The sequence below is a fragment of the Rhincodon typus genome, chromosome 5, assembly GCF_021869965.1.
Source record: "Rhincodon typus isolate 14 chromosome 5, sRhiTyp1.1, whole genome shotgun sequence".
Classification (NCBI taxonomy): Eukaryota; Metazoa; Chordata; class Chondrichthyes; order Orectolobiformes; family Rhincodontidae; genus Rhincodon; species Rhincodon typus.
Window position 1 is genome coordinate 99,682,438 of NC_063336.1, and position 23,672 is coordinate 99,706,109.

Genomic DNA, 23,672 nt, shown 5'->3' on the forward strand with positions numbered 1-23,672 from the left:
CTCTCTGTTCGCTGACTTACATAGGTTACCAATGAAGCACACCTTGATATTAAACATTGCATCCTTGTACTCAAATCCTTCCATTATTTCAGCTCTGTCTCCATTTTCATAACCCTCAAAAATCACTATGCTCTTCTAATTATAATTGTGCACCCCAATTTTTAATTGCTCCATTAGTTGCCACAAGCAATTACCTCTCTACTCCTTAAAGGTTGGTCAAAAGAGCTAGCTTTTCGGATCAACAGGCCTAATATCACTTCCTATCAGTTACAGATTTTTTTGTGCTCCTGTGAAGTCCCTTGGGATGCTTGTTTACATTGTATCTTTAATATAAAAGATGATATTATTCACTTGTACTTCAGTCCATGTTCAATGTATTTTGAGATGGTTGAGATATCCTGATGTTTGGGGCTCTAATTCAATTGCAGTTAGTAGGTTTTGCCTTTCTTTGATGTCTGTTAGATTGTTCAATTGCTTTGATCTTTGGGACTAGTAAATCAAGAATATATCTGAATTGGCAGAATGGGTTTAGAGGCCAATGAGTCTTGGTTACATGGTTTCAATGGTGACGTCCATTCCTGTGAACTGGAATGGATTAGCAGGGAAGACTGCTTCTGTAAACCAGGAACCATTTTGAGGGAACGAGGGACACAATTTGCTCAATTTTCCAGATAAGCACTAGGTTTTTTTCATTTGCTCATGGGATGTGAGTGTCACTGTTTATTGCCTGTCCCTAGTTGCCCTTAAGAAAGTGATGGTGAACTGCTTTCTTGAACCACAGCAGTCCACATGCTATGGGTTGATCCACAATGTCATTCAAGAGGGAAACCCTAGAAACGAGGCACACTAGTGGATGAGGAAGAGGGATTCAACCAGGCCAGAATTTTGAACAATTAAATTTGTTCCCAACGCTATGGTTTGCCAGCAATGTTCCACAAATGTCAAAGATCGAGACCACAATCAAAAACCTTGGTTGCTGCCTTACCCATTCACACTGTAGTCTTGCTTGGTTATCCCAATCACAAGCTTTGATTTGGATCCAGTTATTTCAGACTCCATTCACTGCCTTCAGGAATCAAACCTACCTACTCTCATGTGCTGCCTTACAATCATCCTCCTACAATTGGAAGCCAAAATGGTCAATGAGGATGACTTCCAGCCAGAGAATCTATTAACAAAGTGGTGCAGGAAGACTCAGACTGCCAGGTTTCTTATGCAAAGCTCCACCCCTTCTCAACCCAATCCATCCATGTTAATATCCAGGCCTGTTTTACCTCAGAACACTTCTTATACTCAAAGATAATGGTATTGGAATAGAATTCACACTTTTACGTGACAGCTTTCAGTTAGCCACACTCCATAAAACATTGAGTCCTCCGAATACTAACTCCCCATTTTTGTACAATCAATTCAAACCAAATTAACCATTAATTAATATCACCACCTGTTCCAACATTCTATAACATCTCACGCATTTCTTCACAACCTATTAGATAGTAACAAATATCCTTTATTTTGTTAAATCAACCAACAATAAAAAAGATAAAATGACAGCAGAATACATTTTTTTCACATTAAAGTTCCAAGCATCCTTTTTTTCAAATATGTTCAACAGTTTTGTAGAATTTACTGTTTTCTTTTCAAAACAATTATAGCTGACTGCTGCTATCCACCCACTTCAATTTGGAGATCTCTCCATTCTCTACCATCTGGTTTAGAACTGCAATGTCAATCCTCAATCTCTTTTCATTCACACATTTCATTGAGCATACATTCACCAATGGTGACTTAACATAGATGTAGCATTGCTGCCGAATTTCTTTAGTATTTTCACTAAGAAAAATGTCATTTCCACCACTTCTTCAAGAGCGTTTGACTACGTTGCTTTTTATTTAGATTCTCAATGTAGAATCCAACATCTATCTTTACCACAAGAAAAATTATTATTCTCCAACAGAGAGACCAGAGATCTGCATACTGAAAATGGCAATTTTCATGTTCCTGATAGCTCCTAATAAAATAAATTTCAAAACATAGTGCTCCACTTTAAAATGCTTTAATTTTTTGTTCGCTCAAATAATATCTTCTACATTGGGATTTTTCATAGTTGTACTTAACTCTAATACTTCAAAACTAACATCTAGCCTTGTCTAGGTGCACAGCCAATTTAGCTGTCCAATCATACTTCACAATTCCTCTATATTCCTTTTGGAAGCCCCTGCATCTTTTGGTGAAGCCCTACTTTGATTAATAGAAATGAGGCTAATATTTTCCAAATTAGATTGCTGCAAAGTGACACTTGATCCCTTCTCTCTGATTTCCAACCCAATGTACTTCAAGGACCCAAAAACCTGACTTCCAAGTATGAAGTTTGTTTTAAACATATTTATGAAATGTTTTCAAATTCACTCCTCACAAAAAACAATGTGCATCACAAGGATGCCAGTAAATCAGGCAGGATCAGCTTTTAATAAATCAGACCTTACTGCGAGAATTACCAAACCCTAGAGGAATCAATTAAATCACATACACATTTATTTAATTTACAGATTATCCTCACTGCATTTGGTACCTCTTTCAGAGATTGAAGAAACATTTACGCTGATTTCCCTGCAGAAATGGAGCTCTAATGTCGACTGATCTACTCTTGCAAACACTTGTTGCAAAAAAAAACAGAATTGCTTTTTCTGCTGTCAGTAAATTTGCCCTTATATGCTGACCACCCAGATTTGCTTCAAAACATTGCGCCATTAGCCTGGTTTCACAGCCCTTGTTGGGTCTTTTTTTGTGTACATCCATCAGTGCAATTGGTTTAGATGTCCCTACACTGTGTACACCCCAAATTTCCTCCAGTTTTGTAATTCTTGTTGTTTGGCATTTTGAATTAACCTGTCTTCCAGTTTGTTCATGGTCAATCTTTTTTCATAACTCCCTTAATCTGCAAATTTGTAATCCATACCAAGCAATCTTGAACAGATTTTCCCAACTTTGTCAATAACTTTCCCCTGGAGTGTCTGTACTTTAAGTCCCTCTCTTGCAAAAAACTATATTTCCTGCATTGAAACCGGTTTCTAATAGCCTTACATTACCTTAATGTTAGCTGCATTCTTTGAAACTTCAGCTATAATGAAAGCCTTTCTGCCTGTATGCAATACATTCAAATTATCTGAAAAGTTTAACTAATTTTGTAGCCCCTTCCCAAGCTGGAAGCTGATCACTTAGTACCGAACTTTAGAATTCCCATCAAAAATTAACTGATAGAGACTATATCCTTCCAATATTTGCAGCAAATTCTTAGCCTGTATAGCACACACTTGTGCAGTTAATAATTTACAGATGGCTGATCTGCCAAAATTTTACCAAACATTTTGTCTATTACTGCACGGTTCTTTTCACATTCTCCATTGCTAAAAGGCTTTCTGCTGCCATGTTCATATCTATTACATTCATACTTACACACATACCTCTGAATTCATCATTAGCAAATTCCCTGCATTATTAAAGAGAAGTTCTGCCAGTGATCCAAGTCCAGTTCCTCTCCAGTTTTCAATGACCTTATCCACAAACTATAAATTGTGGTGTTCTTCAATACTTCTTAACCTCACATCTATAACTTATCTCTTTTACGAGCTTATCGTTCTCACAGATCCCTTATTCCTGCATCATCTATTAAAAGTTTTAATTTTTTTTAGAAGATGGGTGAGCAAATTGCCTATGGAATGTTAATACAATTGACTTCACCTTCTAAATTCCTACCTCCGATATCAATAACACTACGTTAATTCCTTCAGTGGAGAGGTTATGTTTCATTGCATAAATACAATAATGTCCACATTTTGGAAACTGCTAATTAACAGATATTCAAATACAACATTTTTGTGTCATTTTCCATATACAGCTTCATTTGTGCTTTCTTCATCAATGGTCTTCTGATAACAAGGGTATTTCATTGAACACTACAAGCATGATAAGAAAATGATTGATTCCAGCGATATTACAGGGAATAACTACTCCTTTCAAAGATTTTAGATCATCATCAAACATGAAACTGGTAGAACTCTCAAATTCCTTAACTTTGTCCAGATTCTCTTTTGTCTCAATCTAGGAAGCATTCTAGTCAGTCCATTTGACACATAGATTTGCATCCACTGGCCAATACTGTACAATTGAAAGACTGTGCCCAGCAACACATTCATTACTGGGCTGAAACTTGCAAGCGATACAATGGCATCTCTTTGATCTGTATCTCCATCTTCCTTCCTCAATCCTCCATTTCATGTTTGGCTTTGACAGTTTATTATACCATTTTGGCCAGTTCATGGCAAAATGGTACTTTGAGTGGCACCTGAAACATCGACTGACTACACCCTGAGCAATTCTGGGGATGGATAGAAACATGCCAGACCATTTACCAGGAGATTAAATATGTTGTGTAAAGCCCATGAAAGCACAAAGTTTGCATGGTTTGTAAAAGATGCTGAACATGAACCAGAAAAATTCATATTTTTATGAATAGATGAAATTACTGATATCACAGAAATCTTTGGAACACATTTTCTAAGACAATTGTTGCATACGCTTGAAGACGAATTATGTCACTTAATGCCAATTTTTATTCGGAGTTTCATATAACAGAAATTGTACAAAAGTAAATCAAGATCAAGAAAATAGTGGGGAAATTTCAACATTAGTGAACAGGTTGGATTGACCACAAGTGGGGAATTAAACAGACAAAAAACACAAATGTGTTGGGAAGTTGGTTCCTACCCATCAACTTTTCAGTTTTGCTGAAGCAAAACAATGGGTGGGCAACCATGGATCAAATGGCAGGCAATCAACCCACTCCCAGGAGGTGGAGTGGCATCTTGTAGACATTGAGGTAGGAAGCTCTGTATCTATTCTGCTTTGCAAGTTTAACTGTTGCCAACCTGAGCAGGACTGGCAGTGGCAGCAGTTGCAGCAAAGGAAGAATAATCTCAGGGAAAAGACAAGTACCTTCACTGGAATCCTTTCTCCAATACCTACCTAAGCTAGCAATCCTGTGATCTTGGTTGGATCCTTCCCTAAGGGTCATGAATCAGACTCCTACTCACTCCAGGATCATGGACTGGATCCACCTGGCCCATTTGAATTTCTCCAGAGAGCAATCTGCTCAATAGGAAGCCAGGCCTGACTTCTAAGTGTGGAACAAGTCAACATCGAAAAGACATATGCTGTGGTGTTAACATTTCACAACATACAGAGAAACCCAGACTTCTAGGTCTACCACGTACCAAGGGCTTTGCCCTGCCTGAAGCAAATCAGAATGATCACCGCCCCCCCATCCTCGCCCAAAAGGGCCTCTTTGCTACAAAATTACAACAAAATACTGTATTTTAATGCTCGTGGTACCCGGTTTATCACCAGTCTTCCATCATAACTTAAAGATGCAAATAACCACGGATCAGCAGAGGACCATTCAACAGCATAGACACTATCTTCATGCTCTTCATATGTTGCTATTATACTGTCCTGTAGCGGTTCTTTCCTGTGAAGAAGAAAAATGAAAGCCAAATTATTTTAGTCGTTATTAGCTGTTTCCTATACAACTTAGAAATACAATCTAATGGGAAAGTCCTTTCAAGCTCATAATATGGCACAAGATAGTATAACACATAATCTAGGCTACACAAATGCAATCAATTTTAGTAGGGCAACAAGTGTACAATCAAATATTCATTTTTCTCCTTGGAATACAGCACAAATTATGGAGCTTTTTTGTGATCTTAGTATCAACCAAGAACCATGGGTGCAACATCTGTCATCACTGCCTCCATATGATAAAAATGTCATTTGTACAAGTACTTTAATGACCATGTTCTTATTTATTTATGTGCCTATATCATGTTAAAAATCTTGCATAAGATTTTGCAATCGTCAATAATGGTTGTTGCAATTTTTGGCCACACTTGTGCCAACCATTATCCACTGTAAACTTCCAAATGATTTTGATCCTACTTTCCTACAGCAGTTAAAAGAGAAACTAGTAGTTCGTTCTGTCCAATAAGTACAAGGTACCTTTATCATGCAAGTTCCTCAAATCTTTCTCCTAATTCCACCATAATTTTATATTATTCATCTCATCTTCTTAGACTGGCTTAGGGACAACAGTATGTTTTCAAGCTAGAATAAAATACAGAGTGGTGCATCCCCAGGTGTCAGAGGTCAGTATCAGGTCCCTGTTCCTTTTGATCTATACATGGACCAAGGTAACAGGGCATGATTGAAAGATTGCAGATGATATGAGACAGGGAAAAGTAGTAGAACATAAAAATTTTAACAGATTTCAGAAATGTTTAGACTGGTGAAATAAGCAGAAAGATGGCAAAACAAAAACGTGCAGAAAATTATGAAGCAATACATTTTGAAAAACTACCAAAGAGACCACATAAAATTTTGACGGGAGTGTAGGAACAGAGATATTGAAGTTTCTACATCGAAATCTGTGAAGGTGTCAGGACAATTTCAGAAGGTTCTTTAATATACAGGCTGCTTGCATTTGATTAAAACAGACATTGAGTACAAAAGCAGAGAAGTTATGTTTAGAATTTAAATTTCTGGTTAGGTCCCTCCTTTCAATTCTGGCCACCACAATTTAAAAAGCATACCAAGGTCCTGAGGAATATGCAGAGCAGATTTACCAGATTGTTTTAATTCTTGTGCCAAACTTCAGATATGTGGAGTGACTAGGGAAGCTGTGGTTATTCTTAGAGCAGTGTTTGATAAAGGAGGGGCAATATACACTGGTCTAGCCACTGATGCCCACTGTCACCGAAGTATTTTTGAAATACAGTCTGTTATAATGCAGGAAAACACGGAATCTAGTTTACGCATAGCAGGGTCCCACAAATAACAATGTGATAAAGACCAGAAATGAAAACAAAGTGCTGGAGAAACCTGAGAGAACTCACAGTATCTGTGGAAAGAGAAACAAAGTTAATGTTGAGTCCAATATGACTGGACTCAAACTTGTCAACTCTCTGTCTCTCAGGACCTGAGTGTCCTTGTCCACTGATACTGCCAGATCTGCTGAGTTTCTCCAGTACTTTGGGCTTTCAGGTGTCCAATATCTGTTGTATCTGGCTTTTCTTTTTGTGGTAATGACCAGATGTGTGTTTTTTTTTGTATAATGTTGCTTGAAGAATAAATAAATAAATACTGGACTGAACATTGGGGTAACTCTTCTGCTCTTCTTCAAAATTGTGCACAGGGATCTTTCATATCTGCCCAAGACAGCAATGGGGCGTTGGTTTACTGTCTCATCTGAAAGACCATTCTCCCACAATTCTACATTAGACATTATCCTTGATTTGTGCACTCATGTTCTAGAGTGGTACATAAAACCCAGAATGTTATTATCTCAGACCTCATGACTTTGTATATTTAAATCAATGCAATCTGTTGTTTGGTATTCGTTGTCATTCACGTAAGTATTATTCTGTGAGCAAAGCAGTAGTGAAGGGAATGTTCTCTGTTTTTTTTATTTTATCCTCACAGAACCTGAATGCTGTTGTACATTTACTTAGTTTAAGATCAAGTTAGTGCCCTGCTGAATTGTAGGGCTGTAAAAATGCAGACACTAAACAACGTATTAATTCAGGCCAACCTACTTCACCACTTAGTTTCAACTGCCTAGGTAGCTGCCAGATACAAAATCTTTTATTTAGTTGCAGCTCCATAGTTGATGAGTTTTGGCTAATCACAGGATGAAAATATTTAGATGCATAGGTCAAATGTTCCTCTATGCATTCATGCACAGCAAACAAAGTTTCTAGATGATGCTTTCCTGTTTTTATGGTTTTTAGAGAGGATCTGGTCTCTCTTCTCATCTCTAACAAGTACTCTAATTTGTCCAGCCAAAATGACACGGTTTTAGCTCTATACATGCACTGCCATGCTTTCCGTAACTCATACAAATTGCTATTTGGCACAACACAATCCTGAAATAGCATGTCACTATCAAGAGTGGAGGAACCATCACTTTGGGAGATAATTTTGTTTCATTCAATTACGGGTCATGGTCATCACTGATAAAAGACAGCAATTATTGCCTGGCATGTTAAGAGTCAACCAAATTTTGCTGTACAACTGCATATAAATAAAAACCAGCTTAGGCAAGGATGCCAGCTTTCTTCCCCAAAACGGCATGAACCAGATGGATTTTTGCCTTACTTTCAGAAGTTACATGGTCATCATTATTTTAATACAATCCTTGTTCTCCCAGATTTCCAGATTTAGTGAACAAAATTTAAATTTTTCAGCTGATGTGGTAGAATTTTAATTCATGATTCTGGATTATTAATGCAGCTTTCTAGATTACTAACCTTTTCTAGATTACTACCTTTTCCCAAACATCACACGACAATCTTACAGTTTGTTATTTTATGGAGGGAGTTAAAAATTTCCTTTTATCATAGAATCTAGAATAGTTGTGGCAGGAAAGCCTACTGTATAAAGGGCTGCTCCCTCAAAATCAAATTCCTCCCCACCCAGTCTCAATTCCTGGCCATTACCTCATAACACTGCAATTTTTCTCTCTGATAACTAACTTCTCTGTTGAATGCCACAGCTGAACTCAGACTCTCACGTAGTGTACTCTAGAACCTAATTTTGGTTTCAGTGGGCACATGTAACACCTTTACCACCTTTTTTCCCTTTCTTCTCTCCTCCACCTACCAGGCTCCTATTAGTGTCCTGTAAAAAACTATTCATTAAGTTCTGGTTTTATAGCAAAATAACTACTGGTCTTACTACTTTTTAGACAAATCAGATCTGAAGTGCTGTTTTCTTTTCCTGTAAGGGCATCATTGATCAGTGGTTCTTTCCGTGGATAGTAAGACCCAGCATTCTCAGTAACTCTGTAATGTCTTTGATTACCTCAGAATATTTTATTTATAAGGTCTTCACTTGAGAATAAAGAATTGGGGCCAATTAATTTAAGTTTTTCGAATATGTGTGGATTTTTTACAAAGTAAAGAGCAAAATAACTGTACAACTATGCTAATATGATCTATAAACATGTCTCTGGTATTTCAGAAATAAAAACAAGGCAGATTCATTCAAAGACGCATTAGAAACAAAAGAATTCTTCCCTTTTATGCCAGCAAGTATTTCAGCATTGGGTCTGAGTCATTAGGGTAAGTTTCAAGTTTCAATCCAGAAACTGAGCCCACAACACATGGTGATATTTCAGTGCAGTACTGACTGAGTGCCATAATGATTTTCAGATCAGGCATTATACCAAGGCCTAGTCTTCCTGCTTAGGCAACTGCTACTATTCAAAAGCTGGCAAACTGTCAATGTCTTGATCAATATTTGTCCCTCAATCAGCATAAAATATATTATCTAGTCGTTCCCACGTAAGAGATTAGCATATAAAATTAAAGCGTATGGGATTGGCGGTAGTGTACTGACAAGGATAAAGAACCAGTTGGCAGACAGAAAACTAAAATGAAGAATGAACGCCTCATTTTCCAATTGGCAGCCAGTGACTAGTTGGGTACCACAGGGATCAGTGCTTGGGACACAGCCATTCACAATACATATTAACTTAAATGACTGAACAAAATGTAGTACCTCCAAGCCTGCAAGCTGGGCTGGGAGGGTGAACTGTGAGAAAGATGCAGAGATGCTTCAGTGTAATTTGGACGAATTGAGTGAATGGGCAAATACATAGCGGTTGAATTATAATATGGATAAATGGGAGGTTATCCACTTTGATAGCAAAATCAGGAAGACAGATTATTATCTGAATGGCAATAGATTCAGAAGGGGAGAGACACTATGAGACCTGGGTGTCCTTGTACAAAAGAATGCGTGCAAGTGCAGCAGGCAGTGAAGAAGAAAAATGATATGTTGGCCTTTATCATGAGAGGATTCAAGTACAGGAGCAGGGATATCTTGCTGCAATTGTACAGGGCCTTGGCGAAACCACACCCAGAGTATTGTGTGCACTTTTGTTCTCTTTATCGGAGGAAAGATATTCTGCTTTGGAGGCAGTACAGAGAAGATTTACCGAATTTATTCCTGAGATGGCAGGAATGATGTTCTGAGGAAAAACTGAGTCACTTAGGATTGTATTCACCGGAGTTGAAAAGAATGAGAAACCTATCGAATTCTAAAAGGACTAGTCAGAGTAAATAAGGAAGGATGTTCCCAATGACCGGAGAATCCAGAAACAGGATACAGCAATACAGAGAAGGCCATTTAAAATTGAGATGAGGAGAAAGTTCTTCACTTAGAGAGCTGTGAGCCTGTGGAATTCTCCTCCAGAGAAAGTGGTTGAGGCTAATACAGTGAATATTTTCAAGTGCTTAGATATTGTCCTTAGAGTTAAAGGGATGAAAGGGTATGGGGAGAAGGTGAGGATCTGGGAACCAAGTTTGATGATTAGTCATGATCAAATTGAATGGTCACACAGGCTTGAAGGACCAAATATTCTACTCCTCCTATTTTCTAGGTTTCCCTTCACTGCTGAAATGAGATTGCCAAACCTCGCTCACAACGCTGAGCACATTTTCGACATATGTGCTCTGGGACACTCCATGGACGTATAAAGAGGTTACTTAAATGGAAGTTCTTTTTATCTTTTTGGTATTTAGTTACAGTTCATAAAGTACTTTTTAATGTTCTAAACTATCTGTAAAGTATTACTTTCAAGTTGTGATACAGAAAGCAGCTTCAAATAATTAGAAACAAAATACCAGTATTGGAAAGACATTTCAGTAGCAATGTTAAACACACTAGTTTCATGTCTTTTAAAAGACTCAGACACTATTCAATAGAAATCATTGCAAATTGCTAAACAAGTTACATTTTACGACTAATTCATGCTTTTCTATAGAAGACTAAAATCAATTGTAATTAATTTAAAATATTACTGTTAAATGCTAACCAGTTCAGTTAAATTTTGGTTGAAGTTGTCTCATTTAAAGATGGTTTTTAGCAGTAACCACAGATGTCATCCTCTATGATTTGCATAACTAATTATTTACCATTACCAAAAGAATTCTACTTATAATTCTCTCATCTATAATTAAATTTTCTCAATTATATCATGTCCTTCAGGGAAAGAAATCCGTCATCCTTACCTGGTCAGCCTACATGTGATTCTAGATCTGTGGTTGATTCTTAATCACCCTCTGGGCAATTAGGGATGGCAGGCTTAGCCAGTGATGCCCACATCCCATGAATGAATAAAAACATACTCATTTAACAGTAATTAATATACTTAGATTGAGTCATCAAGAATTGGTTCATAGAAACCTCAAATTCTTCATTCATTACATACGGTGACACCTTTTATCTGCTAAACGTATGAAAATCAATGTTCATCTAATACAGACGACGTTTCTGAATCAATAATTTAAAAAACTGTCCAAGAGTGGAATACAACTAACTGTTTGTGATATTGGATATGCCTGCTTCCACTATATGTTCAGTCATTTCAAATGTTTTCTAGTCATTCCATCAGTGTAATATCATATACGTTAGTTAGGAACAGTAGTGAAATGGGCTTGTTTAGATTAATCGTCATGCTGAATTCTCTTGTTCGGATGTCACTGTGCTCAGCATGTCATGAGTAAAACTGATTTTGTCAGTGGTGGGAAATTTTTCCATAAAATGTTTATAGTTTGTGCTATGTACTCGCATCTATTAAGAACTGAGTTGAGACCATCTCAACTCATTTAACATTCTTCTGACAGAACCAGACAGAAGCAGTCAAGGTGAAGTTCAACACAACATGAGAGAACAGCGTTCAATACACCGAAGTAGTTTATAAAATCAGGAGGGGCATGGATAGGATGGGTAGTGAAGGTCTTTTCCTCAGAGCAGGGGAGTCCAAAACTAGAAAGCATAGGTTTAAGGTGGGAAGGGAAAGATTTATAAGGGACCAAAGGGGGACAACTTTATCACACAGAGCGTGGTGTTTGTATGGAATGAGCTGCCAGAGGAAGTGATGGAGGCAGTTACAATTACTACATTTAAAAGGCACCAGTACGGGTTTGTGAATAGGAAGGGTTTAGAGGAATATGGTCCAATTGCTGGCAAATGGGACTAGATTAATTTAGGATATCTGATTGGCATGGATGAGTTGGACCGAAGGGTCTGTTTCTGTGCAGTACATATCAATGACTCTAAGTCCCACTTATCCAATAATAAATACGTAAATATGATGCAATAGAGCGTCAGAGTTCTATTTATCGCAATTTTCACAAGGACAATAATTATTCAAAGTTACTTTACAAGCCAAAATTGAAGTAAGAATCATTACATTTTAGGAGTTTGTTCATTGGGAGTAATTTACGTTGCTCCACTCCTCACATGAAGCCTGATGACCAAAATAGTGTTGTCATGACTCTGGAATTAACCTGTTACATATTTTGCACAGAAGGCTAATCTGTCTTAAAAATGGATACAGAGTCCTGCAAAGTGGCTTCCAGGTGTCTCATGACTATCCCTGTTGATTCACTTCAGCCACAAAGGCAGACAGGCTAATGTGTTAAATGTTTTATAGGTGTTTCTGCTATAACGTGTGTTCCGGCAAAGCAAATTGGCTATAACATGACTAACAAATAGGGGAAACGCTATTTCTAAAACACGAACTTGTGTTGGCTATAACGTGATTCCACTGGTGCGTGGAGGGGTACGCATCAACATCACATGATCGTTTTGCAGGCTTTGTTCAGTATTCTTCAATTTTGGCAGAGATTTAACATCAAGAATGCAATTGACATTATCGTGGAGGCCTGGGATGATATCAGTAAGGACTGCTTGCATGCAGTTTGGTGGAAGCTTCTCCCAGACTTTTTCAAGATTTTCAAACCTTTGATCCGTCAGAGGAGCTCCCAAGAATCAAAGAACACTGTGTTAATCTAGCAAAGCAAGTTGGATTTGAAGAAGTGGAGAGTGAGGATGTTGCAGAGCTACTTGAGTCCCACTGTGAAGATCTCTCTACAGTTGATCTACAACTGAGGGGGAAGTGGAAGCAGGAGATGAAGAAGATGAAGTCCAGGATGCAGCACCACAAGAGCTTTCCACATCTGTTTTGTCTTCTATCCTGAGGGAAATTCAGAAGCAGTTGCAGCTTTTAGAGGACAACAATTACAATGCAGAAAGCAGCAGGGTAGCAGTTCGTGGAATAGGATCTTATTTGGCACCCTATGAACAGCTTCTTCATGAAAGAAGAAAAAGGGCAAAGCAGCAAAACCGGATATCGTTTTTAAGCCAACCCCGAAGAAACACAGTCAGAAGACACTGAACCACAGCCATCCACTTCTGGATTAACTATTTTTCACCCTTACCCTGAAACCACAACTGCACCTGAAGGTCGTGATGATGATGATGATGATGAAGATGATGATACCCCTCAGCCCCTGCATTAACAACAGAGCAACCTCAAAACCTCCTCCCCCATCAAGTCATCTTGACATTTTTTCAAGATAAGGTGCTAAATTTACATTTATTTCATTATTAGATGCAAATTAAACATTTATTCAAACTGCGCTATCCTTTGTCTTAGGAGTTTGAGTGATTTTTGAGCGATTTTGAGTGATATTTTTTGGTGGTCTGCCAACTCCGTTTTCCCAAAAGGCCCCATTATTTCTATAGCATGATTTTCTATAACGCAATGTTGCGCAGGAATACAACTATCGCATTATAGCAGAACCATCTGTATTCTTTTAAAGGTGCAGGAATCCAAAGCTTTGAGAAAACAAAATCAGAGATTGGAAGGACATCAAAGGGAACCAGCACTGATCCAGAAAGGAAAGTCAAATTTAACATAGCAGTCATCTTAAGATTGATCCATATAAATCAGGTTATGAGACACCGTTTAATCAGAACCTTTCAGTGAGAACTCTGAAAGTGACATTTCTTAGCCAAAGGAAAACAAAAGAGGGATTTTCAGTTATCAACTACAATTGTGCTTCAAAGAGTTCAGGCAATTTGCCAAAACCGTATAACTTCAGGAACAAAAACATTTCTTGCCCTTACATATTCTTACTTTACCTACTGATGTGTTTATACAATTTTAAGACCGTGACCGGTTACATACTTGTCTTCATTATGATCGTTCTCATGGTCACTTAAATCATCATCATTCACCAGATGGCCAAAGGGATCTGATGAAATAGAAACCATGGCAAGGATAACTCTCCTGCCACTGCTGGCAGTCAACATGAATTGATCATGTGAATGACTATATCAGATACTCCATACCCTGCATACAGGTACAAGCAGCCTCCAACTATTCAACTACAGTAGTCATCAGAGTAGCTGAATTATGACTTCAAGTTTTCAACCCCTTCAACTCATCTTCAATAAAGTAATGATAACAGACCAATCTTACTTTTATCTTTATATCTTTTATCCATATCTACTTTTAATCTTTGTATTTTAGCGAATAACTCACTTTTATAAAGCTTACTAATTTTCAACAATAGTTGTGGAATCAATTAACCTTTATCTTGTTTAAGTCTGAAGCGTTGCAGATGGTTATTTCTAAATTGGAATACTCAAAAAAGCTAAAATTGAGCTTACCAATTTTATAAATTCATAGTTCACAGGCCAGTTGGTAGACAAGCCTGGGGTGATTGTGATAAGTGGAGACACCGCCATAGGACCATTTCTCCAATTTTCCACTTGCCACTAGCTAGGCTCTGTATTGAGGGTACAGCCTATCACAGTCGCTTAATCATTTCTAAAACTACATTCTCCCCAAGCTCTGATAGAAATGTGTTGTAATTGAAACAAAGAAAAAACTGGCATGCATTTAGATTTAGTAATATATCCCTCTGATTTCGAAACTAAAATGACAGACTTAAGGACATTTTTTCCCCCAAAGACTTTGAACAGGTCTACAGGAGATCTGTGAACACAATCTTTTTAAACCAATACTTAGATATTTGAAGTTGGATGCTACAGTTTCAAATTATACTTCTTAAAAATTCTTTCACAGGGTGGGTGTCACCATGTAGGTCAGCATTAATTAGCCATTCCTAATTGCCTTCTAGACGGTGATGGTGAGCTGCATTCTTGAACTACGGCAGTACTCCTAAAGTACTTAAGGAAGTGGCTCTAGAAATAGTGGATGCATTGGCGGTCATCTTCCAGGATTCTATAGACTCTGGAACAGTCCCTGCAGATTGGAGAGTAGCTAATGTTCAAAAAGAGAGGGAGAAAGAAAACAGGGATTTTATAGACCAGTAAGGCTAACATCCGTAGTGGGGATCAAGGATTTTACAGCGGAGTATTTAGAAAGTAGTGGCAGGATCAGACAGTCAGCATGGATTTCTGAAGGGCAAATTATGCTTGACAAATCTGTTGGAATTCTATGAAGATCTAACTAGTAGAGGTGACAAGGGGGAGCCAGTCAATGTGATATATTTGGACTTTCAGAAAGCGTTTGACAAAGACCCACGTAAGAGATTACTGCACAAGATTAAAGCTCATGGCATTGGGGGAAGTGTACCCAGATGGATCGGAAACTGGCTGGCAGAGAGGAAATACAGCGTAGAAATTATTGGTTCCTTTTCAAATTGGCAGGCAGTAACTAGTGGGATGCCACAGGGATTGGTGCTGGGACCACAGCTATTCACTATATATATTAATAATTTGGATAAGGGAACAAAATGTAACATCTCCAAGTTTGTAGATGATACCGAGTTGGGTGGGAGGATGAACTATGATGAGGATGCAGAGATCCTTCGGCATGATCTGGACAGGGTGGGTGAGTGGGCAAATCAATGGCAGATGCAGTATAATTTGGATAAATATGAGGTTATTCACTTTGGAAGCAAAAACAAGAAGGCAGATTACTACCTGGATGGCTGTAAATTGGGAGAGGGGAGTCTGCTGCAGGACCTGGGTGTCCTTGCGCACCAGTTTCTGAAGGTAAGCATGCAGGTGCAGCAGGCGGTAAAGAAGGCAAATGGTATCTTAGCCTTCAATGCAAGAGGTTTCGAGTACAGGATCAGGGCTGTGTTGTTGCAGTTATACAGGGCCTTGGTGAGGCCACACCTAGAATATTGAGAGCAGTTTTGGTCTCCTTTTCTGAGGAAGGATGCTCTTGCTCTTGATGGAGTGCAGCAAAGGTTTACCAGGTTGATTTCAGGGATGGCAGGACTGACGTATGAGGAGAATTGATTGGGTTAGGACTGTTTTCGCTGGAGTTCAGATGAATGAGCGGGGATCTCACACAGACTTATAAAATTCTAACAGGACTAGACAGGGTAAATGTAGAATGTTTCCGATGGTGGGTGTGCCCAGAACCAGAGGTCACAGTATGAGGATTCGGGGTAGACCATTTAGGATGAAGATGAGGAGACACTTCTTCACCCAAAGAGTGATGAGCCTGTGGAATTCATTACCACAGGATGTTTTGATGCCAAAACATTGAATATGTTCAAGAGGCAGCTAGATATAGCACCTGGGGCGAATGGAATCAAAGGTTATGGGGAGAAAACAGGATTAGGCTATTGAGTTGGACAATCAGCCATGATCGTGATGAATGGTGGAACAGGCTTGAAGGGCCAAATATACTCCTACTGCTCTTATCTTCTATGTTTGTGTGTGGTTCAGGTACAACCACAGTGTTGCTGTAAAAAGTGGAACAAAAACAGTGCTAATACTGATCTTGTTCTTTATAAATCTATTATCATTGATTACCCAACCTTTTGATGCCTTGAGTGCATTAACAATCAACCTGACAATATGAAACTGGAAAAGGAGAAAGATTTCCTCTGGGTTTCCAGTCCTGTCCAATGGCCACTAGGTTAGCACATAATATTAGACATTGACGTGAAGTAATCTGTTAACAGTGCTACACAGTTTCTCATACTGGTATATGCTGATGTCTTTGTAATATTATAAGACTGTGACTGGTTACGTACTTGTCTTCATTATGATTGTCTTCATGGTCACTTAAATCATCATCATCCACCAGATGGCCAAAGGGCTCAGATGAAATGGAAACCATGTTGGACAGGATGACTCTGCTGTCACTGCTGGCAGTCAACACCAATTGATCATGTGAATGATTGTATCGGACACTCCATACCCTGTACACAAAAATAATAAAATATTCAACCTTTATATACAAAATAAACAAAGTACTGCCACTGACAAAAGAACAAAAGAAAGATAGTTTCAGAGCTGTCTGGGTCCTTGTTTGTACTGTTCCCTCACAACATATCAATTATTATTTTGATCAAAGTCAGTTACTATAGCAAAAAATTAGTTTGTGCCTAGCATGCCTGAACAGACTTACTCCAAACTGAGCTGAGTGTTTTATTAACATCATTCTTGTGAGTTGGCCCTTCATAATATTAGCCGGCCCAGGCTCCCAGCTTGCTTGCAGGCTCTGGGAGGCTGAGACAGGCAGGAGCCAAGCTGACAGCAATTGCAGGACTGTTGGAGGTCAGGGGTAGCACTCCAGCTCACTGGTCCCCATATTGAGTTAGAGACAAAAAAAACCTGCAGATGCTGGAATCCAAGGTAGACAAACAGGAGGGTGGAAGTACACGGCAAGCCAGGCAGCATCTGGAGGAAAGGAGCAGTCAATGTTTCAGGTATTACCCTTCTTCAGTCCTGAAGAAGGGTAATACCTGAAACATTGACTGTTCCTTTCCTCCAGTCTTGAAGAAGGGTAATACCTGACAACTCCTTTCCTCCAAATGTTACCTGGCTTGCTGTGGTCCCCATATTGAAGCAAGTTTAAAAAAATTTGTCTTTCAATGTAGCCATTAGTCTATTTGCTGTCAAATTTACAACTGGGGCATCTAAAAGAGGCTCTCTGAAGGAGCTAGCTTCCAGTTTGGAATTTAGCATACTCTGAATTAGGGACACAATTTAAAATTTATCATACTATTAATCATTTAGCACCCAGCAGGCTCAACATTTCTGCTTATATGATTCCATATCATCAGAAAATGTTATGTCCATTTGTATGCAATATTTTAACACTGTTGCTTATTTGTCCACTGTAACCATCAGAAAAAAATTACCTTCTCACAAATCCTGCAAGACTTTGCAAGGCAGCTATTTAAAAAGAAAAATATTGTTGCTCATATTTTGCATTATTAATTTTAATTTACTTTTCAGTACCAGAAGATCTCCCATTTCATCGTTCATCTGTCACTGGGAACCCGTGTGTAGTTTCTAATGTTTTTCTAAGTCTTATTCCAACCTAAATGTGACAACCATTCACCCATTACTTTAAAGCAGCAAGTTTATTGAAGTAATATATCAAAAGACAGACACAGTGAAGTTATATGTCCCCTCAGGTGGAATTTCAAAGTATTAATAGAATTGCAATTATATCTTATGCAAGTGACTTTGTTCTTCTACCCTTTCCCAAATGATTCTCATTCTCAATTATTTTCTTCCAGTTGTTTACATAATTATATACAAATGGTTGATTTGCTATGGGACGAGAACATAACCAAAGAGCATGGTCAAAGCTGAGGCCTAAATTCTTCGGCTGATTCTCTTTCTGTTCTTCCATTTTTGAATCCAATTCTCTTATTTTATTCTGTACAACTTCACTGAACTGATGTTTCCTTGCAACTTTATCTCTAACATACTATTTCTCCTGCCCTTTAGGTGAGATAGATGGCTTTAATTGGCAGGGAAGGATACCACAAATGCTTGCAGCTTTCATCTGAGGTGATGCAATAAGAGAAAATGGGGCCATCAACACATTCTTTCTCATCCTTTCCTCCAAACACTTATGGCTCTACCCTTATTCCCCTCATGTGCCCTTTCCATGCACTTTCCAACGACATTCCTGTTATGGCCTTTTGTGCTTTCTCTTTGAAGTACCCACAATATCAGTTATCTTGTATACTGCCTGCTGTTTTTCCAACATCACTTACATCAACTTTAATGTCCATCCACAAATCCCTTCCCCAACTCTTCAAAAGGGTGGATGGTACCTTTGGACAGCCACCCTAAATTAGTGTTTAAACTCTCCCTAAACTCCTTTCCATTTGTTTCCCTCAAAAATACTTTGATTCCTTTCAAACATGCTTTTGTTTTAGAAAAGAAGTCAAATTAGAATGAAGGAAAGATCTCCAAATGCCTTTCTTTCTATTTGTGTCTTTGTCTCCCTCTTAAATGTGTTCACAATTATTTCTGCCCCAATTGTACATGATAAATATGTGCATTTCTCACAACAAAACATAGTTAAGAGAATTACTTGTTTTCAACATTCAACTAGTTTTTCTTTTGGGTTGAATATTTTCCAATGTTGAAGAAAGGCAAATTTACCATCTCTGAAAAAAGGAACCATGACAGAGAATTCAACCAGTGGGGTGATTAGAAGTCAGTCCAAAGTGTAATTGTGCAGACACAATTTCAGTGAGATAATCATACTTTGTTTTCCCTTTTTCTGTCAAGGATGACACCTTCAATGTATCACCAGGCTGTGCTATGAGGCTCCATTAACTTTCCCTGCCCTCCCCAACTTCCACCCTCAACCACTTTACCTGCCCAAGAAGATTCATTGGGCTGGATTTTACATTATACTTCTGAATCTCTTTCTAGCCCAGCCCAGCAAGTTCCCACACATCTTTGAGCTCACCTGCATAATAGACAGGGTAGGCAGGCACTGAAATCAGCAACTCACTCACCATGTGTGAATGAAGGTTGCTAGAAGTGTTACAGTTGAGAGATGGGCCTTTTCCTGGCCTGCCGGCTGACAATATATTGCGAGACACACCGCAACTTGGATCTTAAAACAGGTGCAGAAATATTAGCTAATTTAGTTTACTATTTTAGTACAAAAAATGTTTCAATGATTAAGTGCTGATGAATTTTAATGTATATTCAAATGAAAATTAAAAATACTATATGTTCAGTAGCCTCCCAAAAAGTTCTTACAACTTTTTATCAATGTGAGCTTGATATTAAATACCCAAGCTATATCAAATGATATATGTATGGAGTAATTCTGCAAGCCAGTGATCCCTGCAGGGATTGATGCTCGCATTGATTGCATCTCGGGAATTAATAGATGGAAAATGGTGAGCTGCAGCCCTGTGAATCTCTCTCTACAAATGTATTCTCTGTGGAGAGCATTAGATGATGGAGTCACCCTGTAGTGCATGTTCTGACATATTTTTTATGCATTACAGAAAATAAAAAAAACACAATTAGATTTTGTTTAACCCATAATGTTTCAACTATAAAGTCAGATTGTTCACATATCAGTTTTTTATTTGGCTGTAAAGATACCCAAGAATTAACTTAAATGCTCTAGTCAAACCTTATTATCTAATATCATCATATAATATGTGAAGATGAGCACACATTTATATACGCATTCCATAAAGTGTTATAAGATAGCAATTATAAACGAAAACCCAGGCTCCCTATTGTGCTGTTAGCTCAGATTCTGAGTTCAACGTAGCAAATCTATCATTAAACTCAGCACAAATCAGAATACACCGAGACTGTGTATTTCAATACACCGGGAACAAAATCCATTTTAGTCATGAAAAAATTGACAGAAATTCGTTCAATTTTTCTTTCCACAAACAAATGACTCTCCAAGTCCAGTACGACATCTCTTTGGAACATAAGTTCAAAATTTTAACTGTTTCTTTATCCACAAATGTTACCAGATCTGCTGAGTTTCTTCAGCACTTTGCTTTTATTTCAGATCTACAGCACCTGCAGTTCTTTGCTTTTAACTTACTATTTTGTGTTCATGTGACTCTCTAAATAGTTAGATACATGTATTGTTTTTGCTCATATTGTACATTTGGACCCAGAATAGAAACAGTACCACAGGTTGCTAAACATCAAACAATTGATGGTTTGGTACACCATTGGACAAACAGGACATAACTAAGGCTTGTATTCTCATTTTAGATCAGAGTCTCAACAAATCCAGTAAATTAAGTTTTAACCAACAACAAAATGTACCTAAAAGTTTTAGCGTCAGTGCTGGGCTTCTAGCCATGCACCCAAATTATAATTTGCGTCACAGATCACACTTACATGTTTCTAATGCAAAAATGAGGAAAAAAAACGTCTCTTGTCATTTGCAACTTTTAAACTCAGCTCTTGATGGGTAGACTGAAAAACGACGGGAATGAGCAGAAAGAAATGAGTGAATTGCCGTTTTGATCAAGTGAAGTGAAAACACACTTACCAATGGGAATGTTCTTCCAAAGTCTTGACTGGTTCATGGACATTTCTGGTGTCCCAAAACTTCACTTTACAGTCATCCCCACAGCTTGCTAAGTAGTATTGCTTGTTGGGATTGAAGTCAAGATCTCGTACCAATTGGCCATGGGCATTTTCGATGCAATAAACTTGACTATATGAGAAGAAAATGTGTAAAAAGTTGATTTCTGATGCAGCAATATGTCAAGTTTTGTGAAAATGAAAAATGCTTATTATTTATTAAAATAATCTCTGTACAGTAACCATCTAAACAGTAAGCAGCCAATTATAAAAATCTCAAGGATATCTCATGACAGCTTACAAAAACAGATTTGCTGCAGAATTCTTTTAAACAAGCATCTGTAAATGGATAAATACGAAAAGTGTGGAAGATTTTTCAAATATGGATGACACAATATACTGCTTGACTGGGAATTTTCTAACATTTTATCACAATTATATTTATGAGAAATAACAAGAACTGCAGATGCTGGAGTCAGAGTCAACACAGTGTGGAGGTGGAGGAACGCAGCAGGTCAGGCAGCATCATAAAGTCGATGTTTCGGGTCGGGACCCTTTATCAGATCTGATGCTGCCTGACTTGCTGTGCTCCTCCAGCTCCACACTGTGTTGACTATATTTATGAGAAACCTAGAATAAGAATTGGTTTATAATGACATGCACTTCAATGCAGTAGGGATCTACTCAGACTTCCTGAACGTTTGCTAGTTTGCCAGATGTTGAGGAGGACACTTCTCACCAAGGCAAATATTTTCCATCAGCTTTGCTGTCCTGAAGAGGGTGTCTCATACCGGGATACAGTTCCAATACACCCATTTCTTCTTGGTATCTGAGAATCTGGTTTGGGAATGCTGGCAGTCCATTTCATTGTAAGGACAGAGTGTTGCTGTCAAATGTTAACAATCCACTTATACACAGACTGTAGCAAGAGTTCCTGCAATGAGAACTCTGATTCTTCCCAATTAATTGCAGCGCCCTGCACTGGCTTAGACGCTTTAAAAAAACTGTTTGAAAATGAATTACACATTAGTCCTTACAAATAAAATTAGAAAGTGGTTAGGGAGAAGCTGTTCCAACTCATGAAATGATCAAGAACAAAGGGCACAAATTTTAAGTAACTGACAAATGAAGCAAAAACAAACTGAGAATTAGACAGAGAATTAGAGAGAAACCCGACAGTGTGGGAAAAATGTTTTTACACAGCTCATAGTTAAGCTCTGGAAAGGCACTGTCTGGGAGTGTGGTGAAGGCAGGTTCAATTGATTAGACTGTTATCTGAAGAGGAAGAATATGCATGGTGACAGGAAGAAAGCAACAGAGTGACACCTGTGATCTGATTGTTTATGATGGTCTGATTGGCCTCCTTCTACACTGCAACAATTCTGTGATTCTGTGAAATTAAATCAGTTTTGTCACAATAGTGATAAAATATGAATTACTGATTTCCAAATTCCATCTTCTGAATTTAACACCTGTGACTCTGGATCTGCTTGTGGCCAAAAAGAGAAGATAGATGTTTGAGTGAGTGCACGATTCAAACTAACTGAAAAAACTCTTTCCATACCTCTTAAGAAAGCAAATTGCCCAGTTATCACACTGATTAAAGGGAAGCATCAGGACACCCAGAATGTAAAAGGATTTATGCAATATTCACTTGCCACTGATAATACAGGAAACCAACTGAACAACCACAATCTCATGTTGAAACCTTATGCCTCACAGACACTCCAACAGCTTTACACTGCATATTCCTTTCAGTTTCCTACTGTACTGGACACAATCCTTTTTTTAAACATTGTACCTGTACATGTATACTGAAGCCACACCTTATTTATTTGCCCAGTGTTAGCAGTTAATAAAATTACTCCTTAGCTCACTTGGTAAAAAATCTTATGATTCATTCCTTTCTGATCTGGTAGAAATTAATTAACAATATTTTAAATTAGAGAGAGTTTTTGCCACATGTTTAAAAAATCATTTATCTTTGTGGCATCCATTGGAGGAGATTGAACACAGTGCAGCCAATTCACACATCCTCAGCTGGTCATAACAGTTTGAGGGAAAACAGTGGTTCTGGAGATTAGGAATCCAGAAACCCATGAGGGCATGAGTTTGAAACTCAGTATGGCAAATTATGAAGTATAAATTCAATTATAAATCTGGAATTAAAGGCTGGTCGACTGGCAACTACCAAACCATTGCTGATTGTTGTAAAAATCTACCGAGTCATTTAGGGAAGGAGATCCGACATCTTACCTCGTCTGGCCTCACTTCCAGATCCACAGCAATGCGGTTGATTCTTAAATGCTGGTTGATTTCATGGTTACAAAGCATAATTAAAGGTATTAAACAAGAGGAACCACCCAATATCAACCAAGGCACCAGAAATGATAACGATACGCAGCCCTGTCAGCCCTCCAAAGTTTATAGTAATCTGCATG

General features: G+C 38.1%; 1 protein-coding gene across 1 annotated transcript in view; it reads right to left on the reverse strand.

Annotated features, from left to right (window-relative positions):
- Positions 1-4,590: 4,590 nt before the first annotated feature.
- LOC109915903 (EARP-interacting protein homolog) overlaps positions 4,591-23,672 on the reverse strand; it is a 73,942-nt gene continuing 54,860 nt past the window's right edge. Inside the window, exons 3-5 of the mRNA XM_048597005.1 lie at positions 21,197-21,364; positions 16,932-17,099; positions 4,591-5,527 (exon numbers count right to left, since the gene is read on the reverse strand). Coding sequence (XP_048452962.1) covers positions 5,356-5,527; positions 16,932-17,099; positions 21,197-21,364 — 508 coding nt within the window. The 3' untranslated portion in view covers positions 4,591-5,355. The remainder of the gene's footprint in view (positions 5,528-16,931; positions 17,100-21,196; positions 21,365-23,672) is intronic.